The 25,538-nt window shown below is 33.6% G+C and overlaps 1 protein-coding gene across 1 annotated transcript; it reads right to left on the reverse strand.

Annotated features, from left to right (window-relative positions):
* Window positions 1-8,826: 8,826 nt before the first annotated feature.
* On the reverse strand, window positions 8,827-9,975 carry LOC136205217 (small ribosomal subunit protein eS27y-like). The gene is made up of 4 exons (XM_065995721.1): window positions 9,826-9,975; window positions 9,613-9,714; window positions 9,449-9,477; window positions 8,827-9,301 (listed from the first exon to the last, which is right to left on the reverse strand). The coding sequence occupies exons 1-4, from the start codon at window positions 9,943-9,945 to the stop codon at window positions 9,175-9,177; spliced, it is 378 nt and encodes a 125-aa protein (XP_065851793.1). The 5' UTR covers window positions 9,946-9,975; the 3' UTR covers window positions 8,827-9,174.
* Window positions 9,976-25,538: the final 15,563 nt, after the last annotated feature.

Consider the following 25,538-nt stretch of genomic DNA (forward strand, 5'->3'; position numbering starts at 1 on the left):
TTGCTTTCCTTTCCTTTTCTACAAAAAAAAAAAAAAAACAATAGTACTTAAAATATATTAAAAAAAGGTTAATACATCATTTGCCTTTAACTTGTCTAAAAATTTTGATTAGTTCCCTTAATTTTCAAAATATCGTGATAGTTGTTTGAACTTGCATAAAATGTTTAGATAACTCATTAACTTACGTAAAATGTAATTAATTAATCATTCTATTGTAAAAAAAGGTAATTAATTTATTAGTCCATATATTTTAACAAAACACACTGTTTATTCCCTATATTTTCAAAAACACATAGTAAGGTCCTTAACATTCATAAATTAATTACCCAAAAACAAATTATATACAGAAAATATGTTGCACTCATTTTGAAAAAATAAAACAATGAAGGTCGGAGTTTTAATTCCTTTTTAATATGTTTTAGTCAATTCTGTGAATTATTTAATAACATTTTAAGAGTGCGTGCAATCCACTTTCCATATACAACTTACTTTTTTTTGTAACCAAATAATTAATTAAATAATTATAGAGACATTTTGAAAATTCAAAACATCAATCAAATTTTTTAAACAAATTCAAATCTATTAAAAATAATAATTTACTTAATTCGATATAATTTAAATAATTACTTGACATAATTATAATAGATAATTTCTAAAATTAAGTTTCTATATAAATTTCACTTAAAAATTATATTCCTGGTCTTCGTCAGAAGCAAAAGTTCGAGTACCAGATAAACTCACAAAGTACAGCTTAAACCTGTATAAAGAATAATGGGCTTTTTACATGAAAAATTAGTTATAAAATTAAGAGATAAAGAATAAAAATACCTCCCATGTTTACAGTCAGAAGTAATTTTACCTCCAACATTTAAAATTGTATAATTTTATTTTTAATATTTGCAACCAAGAGCAATTTTACCATTAACGTGGACAAATTGGATTATTTCTCAGTCATTAATGTTATCATCTACGCTTCACATCTGCGCCATTTTATCATTCATTAGTAACAGATCACAAACATATAATTAGACTTGAATTTTTTTTTAAAAAAATAAAAAATATATGGTCTTTTGTACGGGAAAAAATTCAAATATTTCCCGAATTTATAAATATTAATATTAAATTCTATTATTAAATAAAAAAAAATATGAAACCTGTTTTTTAGACCAATTGATATGCAATTGGTGCTGAATAAGGAACAAAATATATTTCTTTAATAATAATAATATCTGAAATGGATCTAATTTGCTAATGTTAGAGACAAAATTTGTTTTTGGCTACCAACGTTAGTAGTAAAATTGCACAATTTTAGATGTTAATGGTAAAATTGCTCCTGACTATAAACGTTAGTGGTATTTGTACACTTTATCCCTAAAATTAATTTTTAACATATCGTTATTTTTTATATATCACAATGATGTATACTTTTACCTTAATTAAAAAAAATTTAAATCCAAATTATAAATTTTAAACGCTAAACAATATATTCTAAACTCCTGATTTATAAATCCAATCCTTAAAAAAATATTTAATATAATAATTTACTCATTTTGACATAATTCAAATTTTTACTTAAGAGAAATTTCTAAAATCTAAGTAAATTTCCTTAAACAGTAATTACCTTAATAAAATGATGATCAAGTCATTCCATAGCATTTAGAACCCATGGTATTAACATCATTTTCTCAAATTAAGTGTCAAAAAAATAGCCCCTAAATCTTACATTTATAAATTCAAAAAAATAGCCCCTAAATCTTACAGTTATAATCAATTTAGCCCATTTGATGTTTAGATATTAACTCAACCATCAAATTGGCAAATTATTACAAATGGATCCGAATACAAATGAGTCCTAATACATTTAGATCAATTTGTCAATTTAAAACCGTGATTAACTATCTCTGTAGTTTCTCTGGAAAAAAAAAAAACTTCCATCATTTTCATTCTTCTCTTTCTAAATCAAAGCGGATCTACTTTGAGGAGGGAGAAGGAATTTTCCTTCTTCCTCCTCCAACCGGATTAGATTTTGATTTCCAAGAAATATATGTTTCATTGTTTTTTTGTATGTTTTATTCCTTTTATGCATGTTGCATGCTCTTTGTAGTCAATTTTATTCCTTTGTGGTTTTGTTAGGATTTTATTCCTTGTGATTTTCTGGTTGTATTTGTACTCTCTTCATCTAATGAAGTAGGTATGTTTATAAAAAAAAATTTGTCAATTTAAAGACCGAATGGTTTAAACTTAATTAATCTTGACTGCCAAATTTAAGAACCATTTCGACCCTTATTTTTTAATTTCTCTATTAGGAGTATCAATAAATTGTCATGTCATACTCAGTGATACATAAAACCTACCAATTAAGAGTGTAAGAAACCATTCCGCACAACATTCAAAGTTTTAGACGTGTTTAATGCTTTCTAAAAAATATTGATTCAAACAAGTGAGGATAGTCAAATGCAATAAGTAAACAACGAAAAGTACACCTAGAAAACAAAAAGAACATTGGATTATCATAATAACTAAACCTCAAGCAAAAACATAACTTCATATGCATAATCGAACCAAGCATTAGCCGGCCAAAAGCTCAATTCGTTAAATAATTGCAAACTCAAGCAAAAATTCTTATTTGTTAATTGCTCACAAGATTATAGATTTTGACAAAATGCAATACACATTACTTTAAAGAAGTTTAGAGAGCAAATGGATCACTGTAAATAAATTTAACGAGCCAATATATCACTTTAAACAAATTCAAGTAGTCAATAGGTTATTTAAACAAGTTGAGAGGGCTAACGAAACACAATGTAAATTCAAAAGGTCAATCAAACTTTTTGAACAAATTCAGGATGCTTTTGATGAATTAAGCCTTTAACTAAAATTTAAACAAAACTACATTATTTTACATTTTCCCTTTTATAGTACTATTATTAAAAAAAAAAATCAAAACCAAGCTTCCTCACGAAACTTGCTCCTGAATCTTTAACTATTCAAGCCGAGTGTCGAGCTTTTGTCAAGCCAAACAACCAACAATTCGTGAACAATTACAGCCCTAACACTGGCTAAGATGTCATTTGGGGGAAAATTATAACTCTTGCCACAGCATAGGTTGAAGTTCAACATAATCATATCACACATCTTCAGTAGCGGAGGCAGAGCTCAAGGTCCGGAGGGGCTCAATTGCATGAAGATTTTTTTTTTTAATAACAACTTAAGGCTTTGATTCATAGTAGTCAAATCGAAATTTTCAAATTTTTGATAATATAAGGGTAAATTTGATCATAATTGGAAAAATTAAGGTACAAAACAACTGAGATTCAATATGAAGTAAGGATAAGGTGCAAAAATACTCTAATGTTTACACCTAAGAATAATTTTACCTCTAACGTATAAAATGGTGCAATTTTACCCTTAATATTGGGAGCCAAGAGCAATTTTATCCCTAACGTTGACAAGTTTGGTCAATTGGAGAAATTATTCATCAAATTATTTTCTCGGTAATGAATTTTGTAACTAAAAAATATAATTAAAAATAATAAAGGAGAATGAGGTTAATAATGATTAAAAATGATATTTAATATTGATATTTTTAAAGGAGAATGAGGTTTAAGGGAAAAAATTAAAATGAGATAAAAAGTGGAGAGAGAGAGATTTGAACACAAGACCACTTGAATATAGAGATGTCTTTAATTATCACTACAACCAACTATGCAAACTTAGTTTCATGTTATATAATTACATTCTACATTATAAGTATTAATTTTAACTATTTTGGGGGGGCTTCTCGGGACTGAACCACTATTCGTCAAGGGTGTTCCTGAGGGTCGGAGGGTCGGGAGACCCTCCCTTACCCCCCTAGATCCGCCCCTGCACATCTTATGTCACCCTTGTTGTAAAATAAATATGAATCCGTGACACATGCCTATTAAAATACAAATGACATTCTCATCATGAAATATGATGCACATTTATTTTTTTCAAGCAACTGGAACAACACACTTAACTGATCCATCCACTCATCCAAGAAAACAAACAAAAACAACTTGTAATTCTAATTTCTCAAGCAATTCCGAAACAATGAGAAATACAATAGAAGCACAGGCACATCTCAAGGAAAGAGCACACATAAGTGACTTCACGGTAGTGATAACTAAAGTAATTTTTAACCCAATTAAATTATTAATGTAGCAAATTTTATTCAATAAACCACCAAAAAGTTGGCATGGCTGCCACATGGATTAAACCTTTGTGTGGGGCTTAAATAATAAATTATTATAAGGTTGGGTTGGGTTGGATTGAAATTTATTTTTAAGGGAGGGGCTGTTTTTCAACCATGGTTGAGAAATGTCACCATTCCGGCGCACCTGACGCCGGAATGGTTATTGTACCACTGCACAAAACTTTTGCGCAGTGATATACTATGTTAGTAACCATTCCGGCGCCACACTTGGCGTCGGAATGGTTACTGTTTTAATGGGTAGTGGCTTCACGCCACTACTCAAACAAATACATATTAATATTTTTTTGAATTATTAATATATATTTTTTAATTTTTTTAATTTATTATATTATAAAAATAAAATTATATATAAATTATAATGATGTGGATTAAATTTATATTTTATAAAATTTAAATTTGACCCTGCTTAGAAACGTTAGTGCTAAATTTGCACAATTTCATATGTTAGGGTTAAATCTGCATTTCGTTTGAAATGTTAAGGTTAAAAGTTTAGTGTGTTACTGACAAAAAAAAATTAGTGCGTTATAATAGAGTATCAATAGTTACGGGTGTATATTTGTAATTATCCCTATTAGGGTTTGATAACTCTCCTGTATATATACTACAATCTGCTCAATACAAATCTCGTTGCCTCCCACTTACATAGTATCAGAGCCCACCTCTGAACCCTAATCTCAGATATTTTTCTTCTCACCGAATTCTCTTCCTTCGGCTGCTATGGCTTCGTCTTCCATCTCAACATCACCAATCGATTCAATTGCTATGCCATCCTCGTCTTCCTCTATCCCGCCCTCCTCATTCACCTTCATCAATCCGTTTTCTAATCCCACAACAACTGATTCAATTGTTTCTCATATCCCAAATTTTCCACCACCTCCTACAAACACAGTAATATCGCCTTCTCCTCATACTCCCTCTCTGCACAGCCAGCTCACAGTCAAATTGACGTCTACCAACTACATTCTCTGGCGTGCTCAAGCTCTCTCTGCAATCCGAGGTAGCGGATTGGCTCATCATATTGATACTCTATATTGGATGACCGCAAGTCAACTAATGGTTATGCTATCTTTCTTGGTCAATCTCTCATCTCCTGGACTTCGAAGAAACAACGCTCCGTTGCGCGATCCTCTACTGAGGCCGAGTACCGCGCCCTTGCTACCGGGGCATCTGAGATCGGCTGGTTACACATTCTTCTTCAGGAATTGGGCATTCAGTTACACAGGCCACCTCGGTTACTTTGTGACAATATTTCAGCCACTTATCTGACGGTAAATCCAATTTTTCATCATCGGAGTAAGCACATTGAAGTCGACTTCTTTTTTGTTCGGGATCGGGTATCCAAGCGTCTTCTCCAGGTGCAATACATCCCCACGGTGGATCAACTTGCTGATCTATTAACAAAGCCTTTGACCAAAGCACGGTTTCAATATTTATGTTCCAAGTTGAACGTTTGTAAAAAAACCGGTTCAACTTGAGGGAGGGTAATAGAGTATCAATAGTTACGGGTGTATATTTGTAATTATCCCTATTAGGGTTTGATAACTCTCCTGTATATATACTACAATCTACTCAATACAAATCTCCACTTACACGTTAACAATACAGTAAAATATCTTAGACAATTTCAAGCGCAGTGCAGATTTAGCCATAACAGTCAAACAAGTCTTTTCAAATTTTCGATAGCGTATGGTTAAAATTGATATTGCTTAGAAAAGTTATGGTTAAATTTACACAATTTCATATGTTAGGATGAAATCTGCACTCGCCTGAAACGTTAAGGTTAAATATATAGTGCATTAATAACACAGTGAAATATTTTAGACAATTTCAAAAAAAAAAGTTGTGCTTAATTTATATGTATCAGATTTAGTTTTTTAAAACCGTCTACAATATTTTAGACCGTGTTATTAATATAGTTACAAAAAAAAATGTATGAAATTGCTTCAATTTATCGTCAAACTGGTTTAGAAGGTCCGATGTGGCTAAATAACAGTCAAACAAGTGTTTTTAAATTTTTGGTATCGTATGGTTAAAATTGATATTACTTGAAAACGTTAGTGCTAAATTTGCACAATTTGATATGTTAGGGTTAAATCTGCACTTCGCTTGAAACTGTTTAAAATATTTTACAGTTTGTTAATACACTAAATATTTTTTGTTTGTCGACATGGCATTAAATATTTAACCTTAACGTTTCAAGCGAAGTGTAGATTTAACCTAACATGTGAAATTGTGCTAATTTAACCCTAACATTTTTAAACAAGATTAAATTTAAATTTTAACCAAAATTTTATAAAACATAAATTTAATCTATATCAATATAATTTATATATAATTTTATTTTATTTTTATAGTATAATAAATTAAAATAAATAAAAAAAAATATATATTAATAATTCAAAAACAAATATATATGAATATATATATTTGTTTGGGTAGTGGCGTAGCCACTACCCATTTGTATAAACAAGTTCATTACGGCGCCAGAAGCGCCGTAATGAACAATATATTTTAAAAAAAAGTTAAAAAGTTAAAAAATTAACTCTGGTTAGGAAAATAGCCTCTTTTGGAGAAATTTTTCCCAACCAGACCTAATAGGATAATTTTTAATAAAAACTACCCTAAATAAGAGATTAATCCTGCCGCATCAATAACACCATATGACGGACACATGTTGCTACAAGTTACCAAGTTAAAATATTCAGAAATTTCATTTTATTTAATTGCTACAGATCACCATATCAAACATATTGTGAGGGTTGCTGACATGCAGTCGCACCAGCTTTTTAATGGTACAAATCGTCAAATTTAAAGCTGGTGTTGACATCAGCCATATCAGCTTTTTTGATGGTCCAGATAGTCGGATTTACCCATAATGACTTTATTGGCATAATTTTGCTACTTCAGTGAATTTATCAAGCTAAAAAACTATTTTACTGACCACCAACGCACAACCTTTACTTTAGTGACTGGAAACTCTTTATCAAACATGTCATGTACTACTCATGACAACCAAAAACAAACAATCATAACGTGTCCATGCGTCAAAAATTGAAACATTGAGTTCAATCCAACAGAATCATTGTGAATTTGCAATGGCAGCTGATACATAAACTAGGACTTTGAATGGGTAAGAAATGAAGACACTAAAAGAAGTTCCACTGAAATAGAAGCACACTGCCATTCTGTGCAAAGTGAAGAACAAAATTTAGGGATTACCAATTGAAACTAACTTCAACCGCAGTTCAACATCTGCTTCTAAATTCAAATTTTATACAATGTGTTCCAAACTCCAAGTTAAACGTAAGAGCTATGATACATATATAAGTAGCTTCAAGAGATTACATCTTCTCAGGAATGATAGATATCAGAATTGAAATTGGTACTAATTTGTCAAATCAAGTGGTAAATCGAAACTAGTAGCCTAAAATGTCTAATTCAGACAACATTAATAAAATGTGCATCACCAGTAAAAGGATATATGAAGATAAGATTGTGAATAGGATTTCAAAGCAAAAGGGTTAACTAAAACAATAACCTAATTTCATTGAACTATTTGGATAATGGTACCTTCAACTAAGAGACACTATAGAAAACACAAACATTGCATCAATTAACTATAAGCCTTGCTTAAATAACTATTCAATTTCAAAAACAATAAGACAAGGACCAAATAGGACTCCAAAGCAAAAAGGTTTACTAAAACAATAAACTAATTTCATTGAACTATTTGGATAATGGTACCTTAAACTAAGGGTCTGCTTGTTTCAGGGTTAGTGGAGGTTAATCAAAAGGAGATTATTTAGCTAAGCTTGCTTGAAAAGGAGGTTAAATGGGGGGTTAAATGAAGGATAGAAAACCTTGAAATAACCCAAATTTCAGTCCCACCAAATTGGTGGGATTTGGAGGTTAACTAAATAGCCTCCCCTCCCTTTAATGAACCTTGTCAAACCTTCATCCAAGCAAACCCTAAGAGACCATAGCAAACACAAATATTGCATCAATTAACTACGAGCATTACTTAAATAACTAATAAAAAAAAAAAGGGCGGCCCGGTCACATTACGCGTCCCCGCTGAGCGAGGGTCCGGGGAGGGGTCCCACCACAAGGGTGTATTGGGGGCAAGCCTTCCCTTGCCAATTTAATTGGCAAGAGGCCGCTCCTAAGACTCGAACCCGTGACCTCTGGTCACACGACAACAACGTTTTACCGTTGCGCCAAGGCTCGCCCTCACTTAAATAACTAATCAATTTCAAAAATAACAAGATAAGGAACAAATAAGATTCCAAAGCAAAAGAGTTTACTAAAACAATAAACTAATTTCATTGAACTATTTGGATAATGGTACATTAAACTAAGAGACACCATAGCAAACACAAATATTGCATCAATTAACTACGAGCATTGCTTAAATAACTATTCAACTTCAAAAACAACAGGACAAGGAATAAGTTCAGGTAAATAGATAAGATTAACATATAATCTGTAATGGTAAAATGAAACCATATTTCAGAGCAGCGATCCAAAATCAGATAACGAACCTAGTATAGAGAAGTCTATATCATCTTTGTGCTATAAAAATAACATAGTGAACATAAATATTGCATCAATTAACTAAAAGCCTTACTTAAATCACTATTCCACTTCAAAATAACAAGATAAGGAACAAGTTTAGTTAAATAGATAAGATTAACATATAATCTGAAATGGTAAAATGAACCCAAATTTTAGAGCAGCGATCCAAAATCAGATAACGAACCTAAGATAGAAACAAGAAGTCTATCATCTTTGTGCTACAAAATTCCACATCACAAGCAAAAAAAAAATCCATAAGCAAAACTCAGAAGAGCCATATTTTTGCTGAAACCATCATTCCTCAAGTATAACTCCACCAACATTACCAGCAACTGGCAGTATGCAAAGCATAATAATCAACTTCAATCGCCCTTTCTCCGGAAGGAGCAACCCTCTGTAAGCCTGGCACGCCCTCCGGTTGGTTGGCACAATACAGTCTGGCAGTTTCCACACACCACAACGGTTTGCGAGTGACTAAAGACAGTTGTTCTGTATCACAAATTATAAATTCAATTTCTCAATTCTTTGTTCAACAAAAGAACAGCTAACAATTCAAATATTAAACTACCAAATCCTATTTGATCAAAACAATAAAACAGAACTAAACAATGCTTTCAACTTAATTAACGGACTTACATGGTGAAGCACCCTTGGCACTTCACGTCCTGCACCAAAAGAAGTTGAAATCAGGCATCGTGTATCATCAAAATCACAAAATCAGCTAGAGCTAAACATGAATAAGACGTTTGGAGACTCAACATGAATAAATAAATCTATACAGAGTAGAGATTGAGTTTTACCATGAAAAACGAGTTAGGAGACTGAACAAGACGCTTGAGCTTGTGCTTCTTCTTCTCAAGCTCGGCGGGAGGGTTAAGCAAATCAATATCGTTTTGGAGAACCTGAAAGAATCATTCACAGATATAAATTCAAGAATCACGAACCAGTTCACTGAGAATCAACGGTGAAACAGATCGGAGAAAACACAACACTGAAATATTACAAGTACTTACCATTTTCGCCGGTGAAGAACGAACCACCTTTGCAGAAACGGGAGAACTGGAAAAAAATTTCCTGCTGCTAGCGCAAGAGAATGCTGCGGACGGCGATAGAAAGAAGCAAGACGAGAACATTAAGATGAATATATAGGGTCTGGAGGAAATATGTGGAGCCTTAGATTTTCAATCCTAATGCATCTCAGCCGTCCATTTTAGAGAACTTTTTTAGGGCAACAATTAAATATTAGGGGTATCATCGTCATTTGATTTATCGTTTCAAAAACTTCAATTTTACCCGGAAAAACAGATAAATTGCATTCATAACTCTCTACTTTATCTTTATTTTCTATTTATTGATGTCATTAACAATGTACCTTAACTTTATTTATTAACATAAAAGTTTACGAGTGTGTTAATAAATAATCCAGGGTTAATCTACGTACGGTGAAGACGAGTGTGTGGATTGGTTGGGCTAAACCAGAGTGGGGTTCCGGAAACTTAATTCTGATGGCTCGAGGAGGACTGACTCAGGGATAATTGTTGTTGGGGGCGTTATCCGCGATGAGAATGGAAGCTGGTGCAGCGGTTTCCTTCAGAACATCGGGATAGGGAGTTCGTTTGAGGCGGAACTTTGGGGAATTCTGTCGGGATTGAGGCTTGTTGTTGAACTGCAAATTAAAAGACTATTAGTTGAGTCAAACTGTATGGAGGTTGTGAACATGATCCAGAGGACGTGCCTGTTACACCATCCGTCTCGCATCTTGATCTGAAATATACAGAAGCTTTTAACAGGTTTTGAGGAGATACATATCAGCCACATTCATCGTGAAGTCAACAGAAGTGCGGACTGCCTAGCGAACTTAGCCCACGGATCCATGCTGGGTCTGAACACCCTTGATCAACCTCTCCGGGAAGTTCAAGATATTCTTCATCAGGACTACATGAGAGTCTCTTCCCTTAGAAATATAGCTACTTAGTGTAGCCGTTTTTGTTTATGTTTTGACTTTTATTTTTGTTCTGCTGTTCTTTTCTTTTCCTTTTGCTGTTTTTTTTTTTTTGTTGTTGTTGTTTTAGTTCTTGTTGTTGTTCTACCAAAACAAAAAGTTTACGAACTTTGCATGTTCTAATATTAAAGTCAAAATTAATGAAAATTTAAAGAAATATTGGCTTAAATAACCTTTAACCACATGATTAACTTTGAATAATTTTAACCATATGATTAAATTTTTTTATTTCGTGCGTTTAAGTTGAATGTTGATGTTTTTTTATTACGGGTTCAGAGTTGCTGGGATTAGATGTTGTAATTCGGGATGATAATGGTGTTTTTTTGCAGGCTTTCTCAAAGACTATTCAATGTAATTTTCTTCCTCGTGATGGTGAGGCTATGGGTATTCACGAAGCTCTTAGTTGGTTGAAGAATATGGGACTTCATAGTTGTGTGATTGAGACTGATATCGCTATTGTAGTTGAGCATTTGAGTCATGGCTCTGTTATCTCTTTGTACGGTATCATTCTTGATGATTGCAAATTCTTGCTCCGTTCTTTTAATGACGTTTCTGTCAAGTTTATATAGGTCGTCATGCAAATAACGTAGCTCGTCAACTTGCTAAAACTTCTTATTTTATGTCAATATATATGGATTGATCCTTAAGACCTTCTGATTTTCATTTACATGCTTTATATTTGGATTCTGTTTCATGAATATCTTTCTCTTTTTAAAAAAAATACTTTTTTATTTAATCCATATCACTATAAATTATAGTATATACATATTTTACATTCGTATATAAAGAATCAATTATACAATAGTAAAATAAGTATTGGGTCATGAGACATATTCAAATTTGTAATTATGAAAAGTGTGTATTTTGATTATTTGTTAGTTAAAACAATTGACATATCAATCCCCTTTTAAGGTTTTATTTTAAAAAGACCCTTTGTATTCCCATCTTCGTGTCTTCGAGCATTTATGTTATTCTTTTTTCCCTCCACCACCATAAATAAAACGTCAACCCCATTCCACACATTGTGTCTTTTGGGGGTTTGCCCCCTAACCACTGTGGCTTCAAATGTTATGTTCTTACCTCACATAAAATCATTAGTCGTCATGTGTTATTTGACGAAACTCAATTTTCCTTTTCTAAACTCCCATCTCCCCACTCTCCATCTTATAAGTTCATAGACCATGAACTATCTCCCACAATTCTTTGTCACCTTACTCAATCTAGTGGCCCAGAACCCACTAATGTCCAGCCCCACTACTATCCCACCTGTTTATCCAAGCTAAATTTTTGTCGCACCCAGCAATCCCATACCCATCCATGCTCCCTCTATTGGGCTTCATTGGTCCAGCCTCTCCTCCTCAACCCACATACTTCCTTCCCAACACCTAGCCCGCCCAGTCTGCCCACCTCTTTCACCTCCTACTCACCATGACCCACCCAGCCCACATTCACCGCCTCCTTTCCCTGCCAATATGTCCATCACCCGGAGTCAATGGCGTATTTTTAAGCCCAATAAAAAAATTCAACCTCCACTCCTAAATTGCCAAATCCTCATTACCTCGTAATCTTGTGTCTACCTTTCGTGACCCAAACTAGAAAATGGCTCTAGATTATGAATTTAGTGCTTTAATTAAAAATAGGACTTGGGATTTAGTACATCATCCTCATGGTGTTAATATCATGTGTTCTCTTTGGATTTTTGCACATAAAGAACATTCTGATGGCACTTTTGTGAGGCATAAAGCCCATTTTGTAAGTGATGGCAAAACTCAATAAGTGGGAGTCGATTGTGGTGAGACTTTTAGTCCAGTGGTGAAATCGGCTACTATTCACACGGTTCTAAGTTTGGCTCTATCCAAGGGTTGGTCTCTTAATCAACTTGATGTCAAGAATGATTTTCTTCACGATGAGCTTAATGAGATTGTGTACATGCATCAACCCATGGGATATAGGGATCCCACTTATCATAATCATGTTTGTTTACTTCGGAAATCTTTATATGGGCTTAAACATGCTCCGCAGGTCTGGTATCAACGATTTGCAGATTTTGTTGCTACTATTGGTTTTTCTAACAGCAAGTATGATCACTCTCTCTTTATTTATAAACAGGGTAGTCATATGGCCTATCTCATGTTATATGTTGATGACATTATATTAGCATGTTCTTTTCCTACACTCCGCAATACTATCATTTCTCTCCTCAGTTTTGAGTTTGCAATGAAAGATTTGGACTATTTGTATTATTTCTTAGGAATTGCAGTTACTCATTATAAGGGTGGTCTCTTTTTGTTACAACGAACATATGTTGAGGAAATTATTGAATGGGTTGGAATGTCCTCTTGTAAGCCATCTTCCACACTTGTTGATACTAAGTCCAAACTTGGTGCTACTACGAGTTCTTCCTTTTTGGATCCCACCTTGTATCACAGTCTTGCGAGTGCCTTGTAATATCTCACTTGCACTCACCCGGACATTTCTTATGTTGTTCAGCAAATTTGTCTCTTCATGCATAATCATATGCAAGCTCTCAAGTGCATTGTGCGCTATGTTCAGAGTACTTTCTTATGGGCTCCATTTGTCATGTTTTATTTGCTCACTCTTTGGTCTCCTATATACTGATGCAGATTGGGATGGTTGTCTTGACACTTGGCGATCCACCTCCGGTTATTGTGTTTTTCTAGGTGATAATGTGGTCTCTTGGTCATCCAAGCGACAACCAACTCTCTCTCAGTCGAGTGTAGAGATCGAGTACCGTGGGGTCGCCAATGTTGTTTTTAAAACTTGTTGGCTCTAAAACATGTTGTTGGAACTTCGCTGTCCTCTTCCGAAGGCAACTTTGGTCTATTGCGATAATATTAATATTATTTATTTATCTGACAACCATGTCCATCATCAGCGGACTAAGCATATTGAGATGTATATACATTTTGTTCGCGATAAGATGGCTATGGGCCACATCCGGGTTCTTCATGTTCTGTCTCAGTACCGAATTACAAACATCTTCACCAAAGGCCTTCCCTCAGTTTTGTTTGAAGATTTTCGAGCCAATCTTAGCATATGTCCTCCACATGATTTCGATTGAGGGGGGTGTATTGGATTATGAAAATTAGTCAACTTTGTAATTATGGAAACTGTATATTTTGATTATTTGTTAGCTAATTAGTAAGCTACATTTTAATTATTAGTTAGCTAACTAGTAGGCTACAATCATGCTTGTATATCGGTATATATATTTGTATCACTGAGAAGAAATGGATGTGCAATCAAACTCTTTTAGTAAGTATTTAATCACCATTTTATTAAAATTTTAATATATTTTTATTGATTTTTAGGCTAATATTATAATCATAAAAAATTATTACCAAAAGTTAAATTTAATTAAAGGCAATCATGTATTCTATAATAAACTATTAGAAGCATTGGGTTCTTCATGTCAAATGGAGGACCCCGTATACATACTTTATCATATGTAGCATGAACTCACACATGTTATAAAAAAACTTTATCATTATGTTTTATCAGGTGAAGTCACAATATACGTGTCAAAATATGTATCGGGATCCCATCCCCTATGTGATGTAGAGAACTTGGACTATGATATAAGAACTTGTATTTTACACTAAAGAAAAAATGGTTAGTTACGAGGAAGTCAATAATAGCTTAAATTATTATAAGTGTACTGTATTTATTATAAGTGTACTGTATATAGAAAAAAAAAAGGGATAAGGTATCAAAATAGGTCTAAGGTTTTTGGGGAAGTACCAATTTAGGCTCAACGTTCAAAATAGCACCAATATAGGATTAACGTTTATAACATAATATCAATTTAGGCTTAATGTTTACAATATAACATCAATTTAGGCTTCACGTACAAAATAGCATCAATATAGGCTTAACGTTTACAAAATAATACGAATTTAAGCTTAACGTTCACAAAATATATCCAATTTAAGCTAAACGTAACAATTAAATTAACCATATTATATTATTTTCCTATTAACTTTATATGCTATCTTTTTATTTAGTTCTATTTTCTTATTTATTATAATACAATTAATTAGTATTATTACCCATTAAAACCTTATATTTGTTTTTCATCAACCATTCCATGACTCCTAAATTTCATGGCTCATGTAATATATGCAAACTAAAAGTAATTGAATATCCATAATATTTCGAACACTAGTTAAAATAATATTGATATATGTCCGTGTTCAAAATATTGTGGATATTCAATTACTTTTAGTTTGCATATATTACATGAGCAATGAAATTTAGTAGTCATGGAATCATTGATGAAAAACAAATATAAGATCTTAATGGGCAAGAATACTAATTAATTGTATTATAATAAGGGTTAGAATAAGAATATAGAACTAAATAAAAAGATAACATATAAAGTTAATATGGAAAGAATATAATATGATTAATTTAATTATGACGTTTAGCTTAAATTGTATATATTTTGTAAACGTTAAGCTTAAATTCGTGTTATTTTGTAGACGTTAAGCCTATATTTGTGCTATTTTGTACGTGAGGCCTAAATTGATGTTATATTGTAAACGTTAAGCCTAAATTGATATTATGTTGTAAACGTTAATCCTATATTGGTGCTATTTTAAATGTTGAGCTTAAATTGGTACTTTCTCAAAAACTTTAGACCTATTTTGATACCTTATCCGAAACAAAAATTCTAACTATGTCAAATCTATTATCTATCTATTATATCTATAAAGTGTGGAACAAAAGTACCACATGGTAGAATTTTAAAGCTTTAGCTTATGTGTCATTATAATAGAGCATGTAGGTAATATGTTAATTTAATAGAATTTTGAATTTTTTTAAATTCATTCACCCGGAATTTCTCCTATTTTCTCTCAATCAAATATTGCTACGTTAGTCATTCTCAACTCATCCTAATCCATCTCTTTTCAATTGCTTTTGTCTATCATTCCTTCTTATTTGTATCACCTACCAACACCATATGCTGATCTTAATCCAATAAAATTCAGCAACATCAATACCTACATTACTCAATAAACCACAAGAGTGTCACTACTAGGTTTTAATTTCCCAATTTAGTTCGAGGTTCCAGGTGAATTCATATTTTCTTTTTGTTTTAATTTGATCATGTGAAGGACGGAATGATGTTGTTGTCTCCTTGATCGACCAGAGAAGGGCTGGTGGAAAGATGAAGGGTGATGAGCTAGCAAAATTAGGATTAGCTTCTTCATCTATTACTGTAACTACCCATATATCCCCGTCAGTGGTAAGTCTTTTAGGCATTTGATTAATAGTAGGGGTGTTCATCGGTCAGTTCGGTCTGGAAACCGAACTGAATCGAAATAACAAAAAACCGAACCTAACCAAATAATAATCAATAACCGAACTAAACTGACCGAATTATTTCGATTGGTTCGGTTCGGTTATTCGGTTTTTTTATATTAAAAAATTTCATTAACAATTATTTTTATGTAAGGTTAATATTACACCGTTAATGATGTTGTTGGGTATTTACTTATATATAACAATTTTTGTTTTTATTTTCATTTTTGGATTGAAAGAAAAAAACATAGAAATTATATAGAAATTAAATCAATCTTAATTCCAAATATGAATTAGTGTGCAATTGTACTAAATTGGTAGACAAACGTTAAATAGACCAATAATATAATCCGTTAGAGGCAACCCAAAAACTATCATACTTAACAAAGATTCTAATAATATAATTCTAAATCAAATATAACTTAGAACAATAAATGACATACACTAATTATATAATAAATCTAATTTCTAATTATATTTAATTTATTTCGGTATGTTCGGTTAGTTCAGTAATTTTGATTTAAAAACCGAACCGACCGAAATTATCAAAATATTATAAAAAAAATAAAACCGAAACCGAACCTAATAGATCAAAAACCGAACTTCATCGGATCGGTCGGTTATTTCGGTCCAGTTCGGTTTTTGAACATCCCTAATTAATGGAATATACAAATGGTTCACTCAAAAAAAAAACACAATTCTGAATTTTGGCTATTAATTTAATTTTTCAAATTATAATTGCATTACCTTTAATTGTTAAGATTACTGTCTTGACTTTTTAATTTCATAATGTCATTTTTTAAACGTTGGATTATGTTGTATTATCTTGAGTTTAGTTAATTTTTCAAATTATAATTGTTATAGACGAGGATAAAAATATATATTTTTTTTCTGTTTCAGATTTCTTATATCCATTTTATTAAATATATGTAAAGATAAGAATGAGTTTATTTGTCTTCAAACATAAAGCCATTATTATTATTTTTAAACATTGGATTATCATTGTTACGAAGTTAATTTAATTTTTAAATTATAATTGGAGTAGGTGTTTTATTTATTTCAAATATTAAATTACTAAACAATATGAGAATAATTTAGTACGTCATGAATGAATTTATTTATTCTTCAAATTATAATTGAATTAAAAAATAATTTTGGCCTCTAAAGTTAGACCGGCATGTTTAATTTAGTCTAAATTAAAATTTAAGTATCAATTTAGTTTTAAAGTTGATAATATTTTACAAATTAGTTTAAATATAATCAATTTTAATACCTAAAAACTTCTTAAATTTGTACTAATTTGTTAAATATTGCTAACTTCATAATTGAGTTGATTTAAATTTCGATTTGGGTTAAACTGAATCCGTGTCAACACCAAATTAACCTTAATTCAATTATACTTACAATAGATAAATATAATGAGTTGTCAATTCCAATCTAACTTTTTGGCTTGAGTTAACTCAAATATCACACATTAAAAAGAGAGTAAGTACTCTTCAAAAAAAAAAAAAAAAGTAAGTATAATCTTACAATCTAGCTTTTTGTTTGAGTTAAACTTAAATATAGGCACTAAAAAAAAAAAAATATAATCTTACCTAATGTCCACTACAAGTTTATATTTCTATTATCTTTACCATTCAAAAAATAAGTAAAATATGTATCAAAATATGACTGTATTGAAGAAATTAGTACTATAAAACATAACTGAAAAATTACAGCAAATATTATTTGATTATGGAAAATTTATCGCAAGTCGAAAAATGACATAATAGGTGGCATATGTATGTTTAACTTCGGTTAATGTTTTTTTGTCAAAATTAGTGAAATTATGTAATCCGTGCATTGCACGGGCTTAAATCTAGTTTTAATAATGTTAAACGTACTTTAATTCCGTTTTCTTCTCATTCTTTGATATTACTGTTTTTAAACTTGCAAACATCGTCTGCTTGGGCGTTTAGCCTTCCTTTGTTAACCAAAAAAAAACTTGCAAACATTCATGAAAAATAACTACAAAAAAAAAAAGATTCATTTCATTGTAAAGACACCAAACAATGAGAAAATGGTATCCATAGTAGACTCGTGATTCATTAGTATTTACGATTATCCATAATTTCTTTTGCAAGTTTGTCTTTCAAAGAAAAAAAATTGAATTACTAAACCCAGCTATGAATTCCCACCCTTAGCCCCGTGAAAAGACCGAACTACCCTTTACCCAAAATTTGAAAAAACACAAAACCTCTCAAACACCCTACACACTCTTTGATCAAATCCGGACTAATTTGTGAACCAAAACATGGAGCGTAACAACAACTGTAAAGGGAAAGCGAAAATGATAAGATTTACCGTTTTTGTTTTTTGATTTAAGCTTAAAAATGGAATCTGTGGGCGATTTTTCAAAAACGCCGGAATGAAACTGCTTTGGGTGGGGCCAATTACTGAACGGAGAAAGGGCTTGAGATAGTTGACAATGCATTTAGTAACCATCTTGTATATCATATTACAAAGGCTAATAGGGCGGAATTGGCTTACATACTCAGGTGCTTCAACCTTGGATTGACCGTAAGAAATGTCTCATTCCATTCCTGCGGGATACTACCTGAGGTCAGAACTTGGTGGACAGCATCTGAAAATTGAGTGCCCAATAAAGACCAGAGGCGCTGGAAGAAACCGGCTTGGAACACGTCAGGGCCGGGAGCTTTAAATCCCCCCATATCAAAGAGAGCCTGTCGGATGTTATCTCTTGAGAAGCGGCTGAAGTTAGGCATAGTCGGCCTAGAGTGGTTCTCCTCCGTGTAGAGCTGCTCATAATACGTGGAGACCAGATCACAAAGGTCCTTAGGATTCCAAACCTAGATGCCATTAAGGTCCCTAAGACACTCGATTTTGTTGCGGCGCCTCCTGATAACAGTAGAGATATGGAAGAAGTTAGTATTCATATCTCCATACCTGAGCCATTGGACATGGGATTTTTGGAACCAAAGGATCTCCTCCTGCATGAGCACATTGTTTAGGTCCCTAAGCAGAATCCGTTCGAGCCTTAGTAAACCTCTGAACACTCGGGTGCTAAGGGCTTTTTGGACCCCCTCAAGTCGGCGGAAGAGACTCCTCTTTCTATTCTGTATGTTTCTGAACACATTCTTGTTCCAGGTTTCCAGCTCAGGAGTGATACTCTTTAAACCTCTTGTAATCGGCGCTGAGTTATCCCAAATAGAATTGATGAACTGTTCAAAGCAAGCATGTTTAAACCAGGCGGCTTCAAAATGGAAGGGAGTTCTAGAGATGCTCGGGGGCCTGAGGTTAACGTTCAGCATGATAGGCACGTGATCAGAACGGTTCCGGGGCAGATGACGGATGACCGCCTCAGGGAAAAGGAGGCGAAACTGCGGATTACTCAGCGCTCTATCAAGCCTGCAGGCCATACGGGTTCTGACGGTGGAGCCACGAAACCAAGTGAATTTTGGCCCCAGGAACTCTAAGTCCATTAACTGCATCTCGTTGATCCATTGAGAGAACATAGAACAGCGATCCAGCGCACCTGGAACTCCTCCAGATTTTTCCTCTAAGCATTTTATGCAGTTAAAGTCACCAATCAACACCCAAGGCCTGTCAACACGGTTGCGAAGGGACAACATGGAAGTCATAAACTCTCTTTTATAACTCATTTGGGGCCGCACATAAACAAAGGAGGCTAGGAAAGAAGTACCCCGAGCCTGACCCGTTTTGAGCATAATCGAAGTATGCATGAACTGTCTATCCCACACAAGAACGTCTATATCAATAACCGCGTCATTCCAAAAGACCCAAATGCCACCTCGAAAGCCCTCCGTGTCCACAACCTCCACTTTTGAGAATTTGATTTTCCGACGAAGATCCTCTGCTCTATCGGACTGAAGCCGGGTTTCAAGGAGAACTAAAACATCTGGTTTGTAAACTGAGAGCAAGTGACGAAGAGCCCGGTGAAACTCATTACCACCGGCTCCAAAACAGTTCCAGGACAAAATCATAAAGAAAATAATCAATAAACAGGGGAGCAGGTAAACCTATAACAAACAATTAAGCAATCTGAGAGGCCAATTTCTGGACCTCAGGTATCTCTATATTCACATCCCGTGGTTGAAGTGGTTCTCTGATACTGATACCAGACCGACTTCTTTTGTTACTGGCTGGGTAATCATCATTATATTGGGAGTTCTCTTTCCCCTTTTTGGCGTATTCGACATCCATTGAGGCATCAGAGACATTTTTCAAGAGGTTACCAAAACTGTTGGGGGCAACTCGGAGGTTTCCTGAAGCTAGGTCCAGTGATCGCACGCGAAGCCTACCATGTTGATTGGGAATTTTTCGTTTGTTTAATTTAGTTTTACTAAATCTTTATTTTGTTAAATTTTTATTTTGTTGATTAAGGTATTTACGGGTTTAATTCAACAGCGGACTAATTTTTTTTTACGTAACAGGTATTTACGGGTTTAATTCAATAGCGGACTAATTTTTTTTCCCGACACACGGGCGTGTGGTTATCACACCCAACCGTGAGGTCGGACGTGTGGCTATCACGCCTCACCGTGTGGTCGGGCGTGATAGCCCTACGCCTCACCTTGTGGTCGGGCTTGTAGCTATCACGCCCGACCACACGGTGAGGCGTGGGGCTATCACGCCCCTCCACACGGTGAGGCGTGATAGCCACACGCCCGCGTGCCGGGAGAGCAAAAAAAATAGCATTTTACACCCTTAACCTATAAAAAGGCATTTTCGTCCTTTCACGGGGCTAGGGGTGGGAATTTGAGGCTGGATATAACCACACCCAAAAAAAATCGATGGCAAAAGTAGGGTTTTCCTTTCAAATAGAACTTCGATAATTCCATCGATAATAGAAGTACAGTTTTCCTTTCCCATTCCCATTCAATTAATATCTACGATATTCCAATTATAATCTTTGAAGTTCCAGAATTTGATTGCAAGTTTGTCTTTCAAACAAACTTTCAATGATAGAAACATAATTTTCCTTTCAAACAGAATTTGGATAATCCCATCGATAAGAGAAACAGAGTTTGTCTTTCAATTAGTTCTTTCCAAGTTTTATCGGTTGATTTGCGTTTCGTTATGGACTATACTATATAAATGTACATTTACCTCTCCATGTTTAATTTTTGAGTTGTTTCAAATTTTATGGGGTTTGTTGTCGTTAGTTTCTGCACATATAAAACATTACTTACTATTAGTTTTCAATTGACTTTACACTAGGTGATGATACGGTTGTAATTGAATGGGCTTTGAACGTTTGGACTTCAGATTAGGCTCAAGTCCAACATTTAGACCCAAGTCCATGGTTATGTACATTCAGATACCAGATAGATGGATAAAGCTTTATTGGGAGCTGCCTCAAGGGACACGTGTGTTGGTCCCGTGTGATTAGTTCCAAAGGGGGGGTTAGGAACTAATGTAACTTTTTGAGTAGATTAATTATACTGACTTGATAATTTTGATGAGTTTATTAACTCAGATTTTGGTCAGCACGGATGATCTTGATATAAGGCAGCTTTGGTCAGATATTGACTAAGGCTGTTTTACTTGTGAGTTGGGAATTGACACTTTCTGTGGTCAGCTTCCAACTCAGCACTCTAATTTACTCAGTATCAGATTTAAATGATATATATGCTGAGTAAATTCAACAGACAACACATGCATATATATATATATATATATATATATATATATATATATATATATATTGATAGGGTTAGAAATTACTCAGTATGACTTATCCTGGTTCGGCCTCTCCGCCTACGTCCAGTCCCCAGAGTCCTCCAGGCTTTTAGAATCCAATACTCAGCTCTTTAAAGGTAGAGCACAAACCGTTTACAAGGCAGTTGAATATGCAAGAGTACCGTCCTCTATTCTTCTACTCAACTCCTACTAAGCACCACAACCCGGTACTTAGATTTCTCTACCACTGAATGTTTACAACCAAACACTCAGCACAACACTCTCAATATCTCAATTGATACAATTTATTATCTTTCAAAAGAGGAACACCTTAGATGATTACAGACAATCAATCTAGCATTTACACAAGAATAGAAAATGAGTGTAAGATCTTTTTCTTGTTTTGAAATGCTTTGAACTTGTATTTTTCACACTTGTATTTTTCTTTCTGTACTTCAGCAATGATCCAAGGAGTTTGATTGTCTTTATATAGATGAAGACCTTGAGAAGGATCATTTGAAATGATTTAGCCGTTAATTCCAAAACGACTCTTTTGGGAGACAGATTCTGGTCAGCTTCAGATTTTGCAGGCCAATCCTATCCTCTGAATTCTTCAGGCGTCAGGCTTGTCTTGTTCCTGCAGACGTTGTCTTTTTGTGGCAGTTGTCTTTTAGCAATAATCCATTGACCTATACATCTCGGAATGTGTCTATTGCGTAATTCCGAGGATTCAATTATTGGTGCAGAAGGTTTGCAAAACTTGTCTTCTAGTGAACGGATCTCTCATGCTGTCCTGAAGATTTACTCGTCCTCTACTTTGTTCGTTGTCAACTCTTATGCTGAATTCAGTTTTGTTTTGCACGACAACTAGTGAGAGGGCTTCTGATGCTGAGTTCCATTCCACTTAGCTTTGTTGAACTTTAGGCTTCTATTCTTTGGTACTGAGTTCGATTCTACTCAGTTTGTTCTTTGCTCTCATGCTGACTTTGTCATGTCTTACCTTTTATATCTTTTTGTATTTAAGTTTATACTCAACATTGAACAAACAGATTAGTACAATTAAATCAAAGCACTTAAATTTAATTGTCCCTTAATCATGGATGATTTTGTCAAATCAAAATCTTGTGGAACGGTGTTTCAACAAACTCCCCCATTTTGATGTTGGCAAAATACATAATTATGGAACTCAGTTTTGAAATTCCCCATGATTGAATTATTTTTCATATTTCTGAAATTGCTCCCCCGTAAGGGTTGCATCAATTTGTCCTAACTTAATTCTAAACCTTCCAAGATTTAATTGAATAAACTTAAGACATTGCTTACACTGACTTAGTTCAATTCTAGACCTTCCAAGATCTAATCTAGGTCAGTTTTTCAAAAATGGTTAAATACTCAGTTTGATGCACAGATTGTTTTAGTGTTTAACGTATACTGAGTATGTTTTACTTTTACTTGTTTGTTCAATTCTGATTTATCAGTTTTTAGAACATAACATTAGGCATGGTATTTGGATAATTTGGATAGAATGGTACTTACCATAGCTTAACTCGTTAAGCATACAAAACATCAAGATGCACACAAAAAAAAATATTAAGTAAAAATACATGCTAAGTCCTGAGGTATGACTAAGCTACTTTTTCTTCCTACTTTTTCTTCCTTGAGGTAGCGTGAGCTTGCTCCCCAGCTTGATACTTGCCTTTTCCTTTTTCTTTGCTGCCTGATGCACTACCTGCGTGCTGAGTTCCATCTTGTCTGTTCTCCCCCGTTTTTCCATCATCGGGTGGAGGAGGAATGAAGGTATCATTTCGAGCAACAGCAGACAGGTGTTAGACAAGGTGTCGCGGCCTAATCTCCCGGACGGACCGGGGGGTGGACACCTCATGGCGACGTAAGCGGTGATTGGCGTCGAAAGCAACCAATCGTGGAATCAAGCTGCTCAGCGGGACCGGAGCTCGGAGATATGGAAGAGTCGCCACCCATGAATGGGAAAATGAACACCGATCCCTTGCGGGAGACCGGTGAGGGTTCGGGAAACTTAGGTACGAGCCGAGAAGGCTAGCTCCTTTCCGGAGAAAGGCTACTAGGCACCCCGACATCGCCCGGTTATGAACCACCGGCCTCCTACTCAGCGTGTTAGGCGATAACGGACTAATCGCATATTTCTTTAAGCTTAAAATTCATTTGAAACCTTTTCTTTCTCGCTTTGAAAACCGTTTTGAGCATGTTATTCGAAAGCCATTTTAGTAAAGAATCACCCATTTTGCATAAATCTAAAGTATACAAGAGAGAAAGGGGGAGAAGAAAGAATTGATTCATTTACAATGTGTTTGTGCTTCATATTATACACTAACTCTAAACTAATCTCATTCCTCAAAACGAGTTTATTTACATGGTTCGTACCTTAATCGTCGTTGGAACGATTTAGGTACGTTTTAAAGACCCCATTTAATGATTTTCACTCGAATCGCCGTTGGAACGACTCGAGCGTTTGAAAACGTTTGAGCCAACATTTTTAATCTAAAAGCGTGATTAGGCATACAAGTCAATTTATTTTGTTCAAAAAAACATTTAGTTAAGAAAACGATTCAAAACTTCATTATTCACAAAAACGATTTTAATTACGAGGTTCGCTTAATCTGTCGTTGGAACGAATTAAGGTTTTAAAACGTGATGTTTTAGAAACGGTTTAAAAATGTCAAGAAAACATTATTTACACTTTAGGAATATCTAGACAAGCTTTAATTTAAACAAATTAAACTCTCTTTTTTGTGGTTTATTTTCCCCTTTTTCACTCAATTATCTTCTACTTGAACATAATTACAACAATTAATGAATTAAACCCAAATTCACCCAAATAAAACTAATTTAAAAGAGTATATATATAAGTATGAAAATAGAGTAAATATATATAGATATACGTATGTACAAAAAAATGATTAATAATGCCCACTAAAACAAAAATAGAGAAAGTAATACACATTAATAAAAATAGTGATAAAGATACTACTAAGTATAATGTATTTTTATTCTAACTAAAAACATGTAAAAATGAACCAAGTTCATAAATAAGAAAATAGTATTTAACCCCTCCCCAAAATGGTTTATGATAAGTAGATATAGAAAATAACCCTTAATAACTCCAAAATAACAAACATGTATAACTTAAATGAATTTAAAGGAAAATCTATATATATCCATATAATTTTATCAAATTAAATTAATGAAAAATAATATCTAAACATGTTAAATAAACATATACCAAAAGGTTGAAAATAATTTGAATACATATATTACATAATTATACATATATATATATAAAGGACCAAAAGTCTAAGAGTTAAGAAAGGAGGACCAAAACAACATTTTTTACATTCCAGTAGCTTTACCGACGGAAAATCCGTCGGTAAACAGCCTTTAGCGACAGAAAATGGAAATTTACAGAATCAGTCCAACAGTTTCCAGATTTATTCAAAAGCTTTAGATTAGATTTATTCTATCATTTCGGGTCTCCGAACTACCAAAATTAGATCATAGTCTATAACGGAGAATCCTAAAACGATGTTTTATTTTAAAACGTTATTTAGAAATATTTTCAAAACTTATAATTACAACGTTTTTTAATCCCGAACTACCTTTGAATCGGATCACGGTTCGTATTGGGATATTAAAACGAGGTTTTTATTTCAAAACAAAATC

The sequence above is a fragment of the Euphorbia lathyris genome, chromosome 9 (genome assembly GCF_963576675.1).
Source record: "Euphorbia lathyris chromosome 9, ddEupLath1.1, whole genome shotgun sequence".
In the NCBI taxonomy this organism is placed as follows: Eukaryota; Viridiplantae; Streptophyta; class Magnoliopsida; order Malpighiales; family Euphorbiaceae; genus Euphorbia; species Euphorbia lathyris.

What these genes read in the sequence shown, in the direction of transcription:
- LOC136205217 (XM_065995721.1), bottom strand. Translation starts at nt 9,945, where the DNA reads ATGTTCTCGTCTTGCTTCTTTCTATCGCCGTCCGCAGCATTCTCTTGC. An exon ending in GTTCTTCACCGGCGAAAATG is followed by an intron (nt 9,715 to 9,825) that starts GTAAGTACTTGT and finishes TGATTCTTTCAG; the next exon opens with GTTCTCCAAAACGATATTGA. An exon ending in CTCCTAACTCGTTTTTCATG is followed by an intron (nt 9,478 to 9,612) that starts GTAAAACTCAAT and finishes CTTTTGGTGCAG; the next exon opens with GACGTGAAGTGCCAAGGGTG.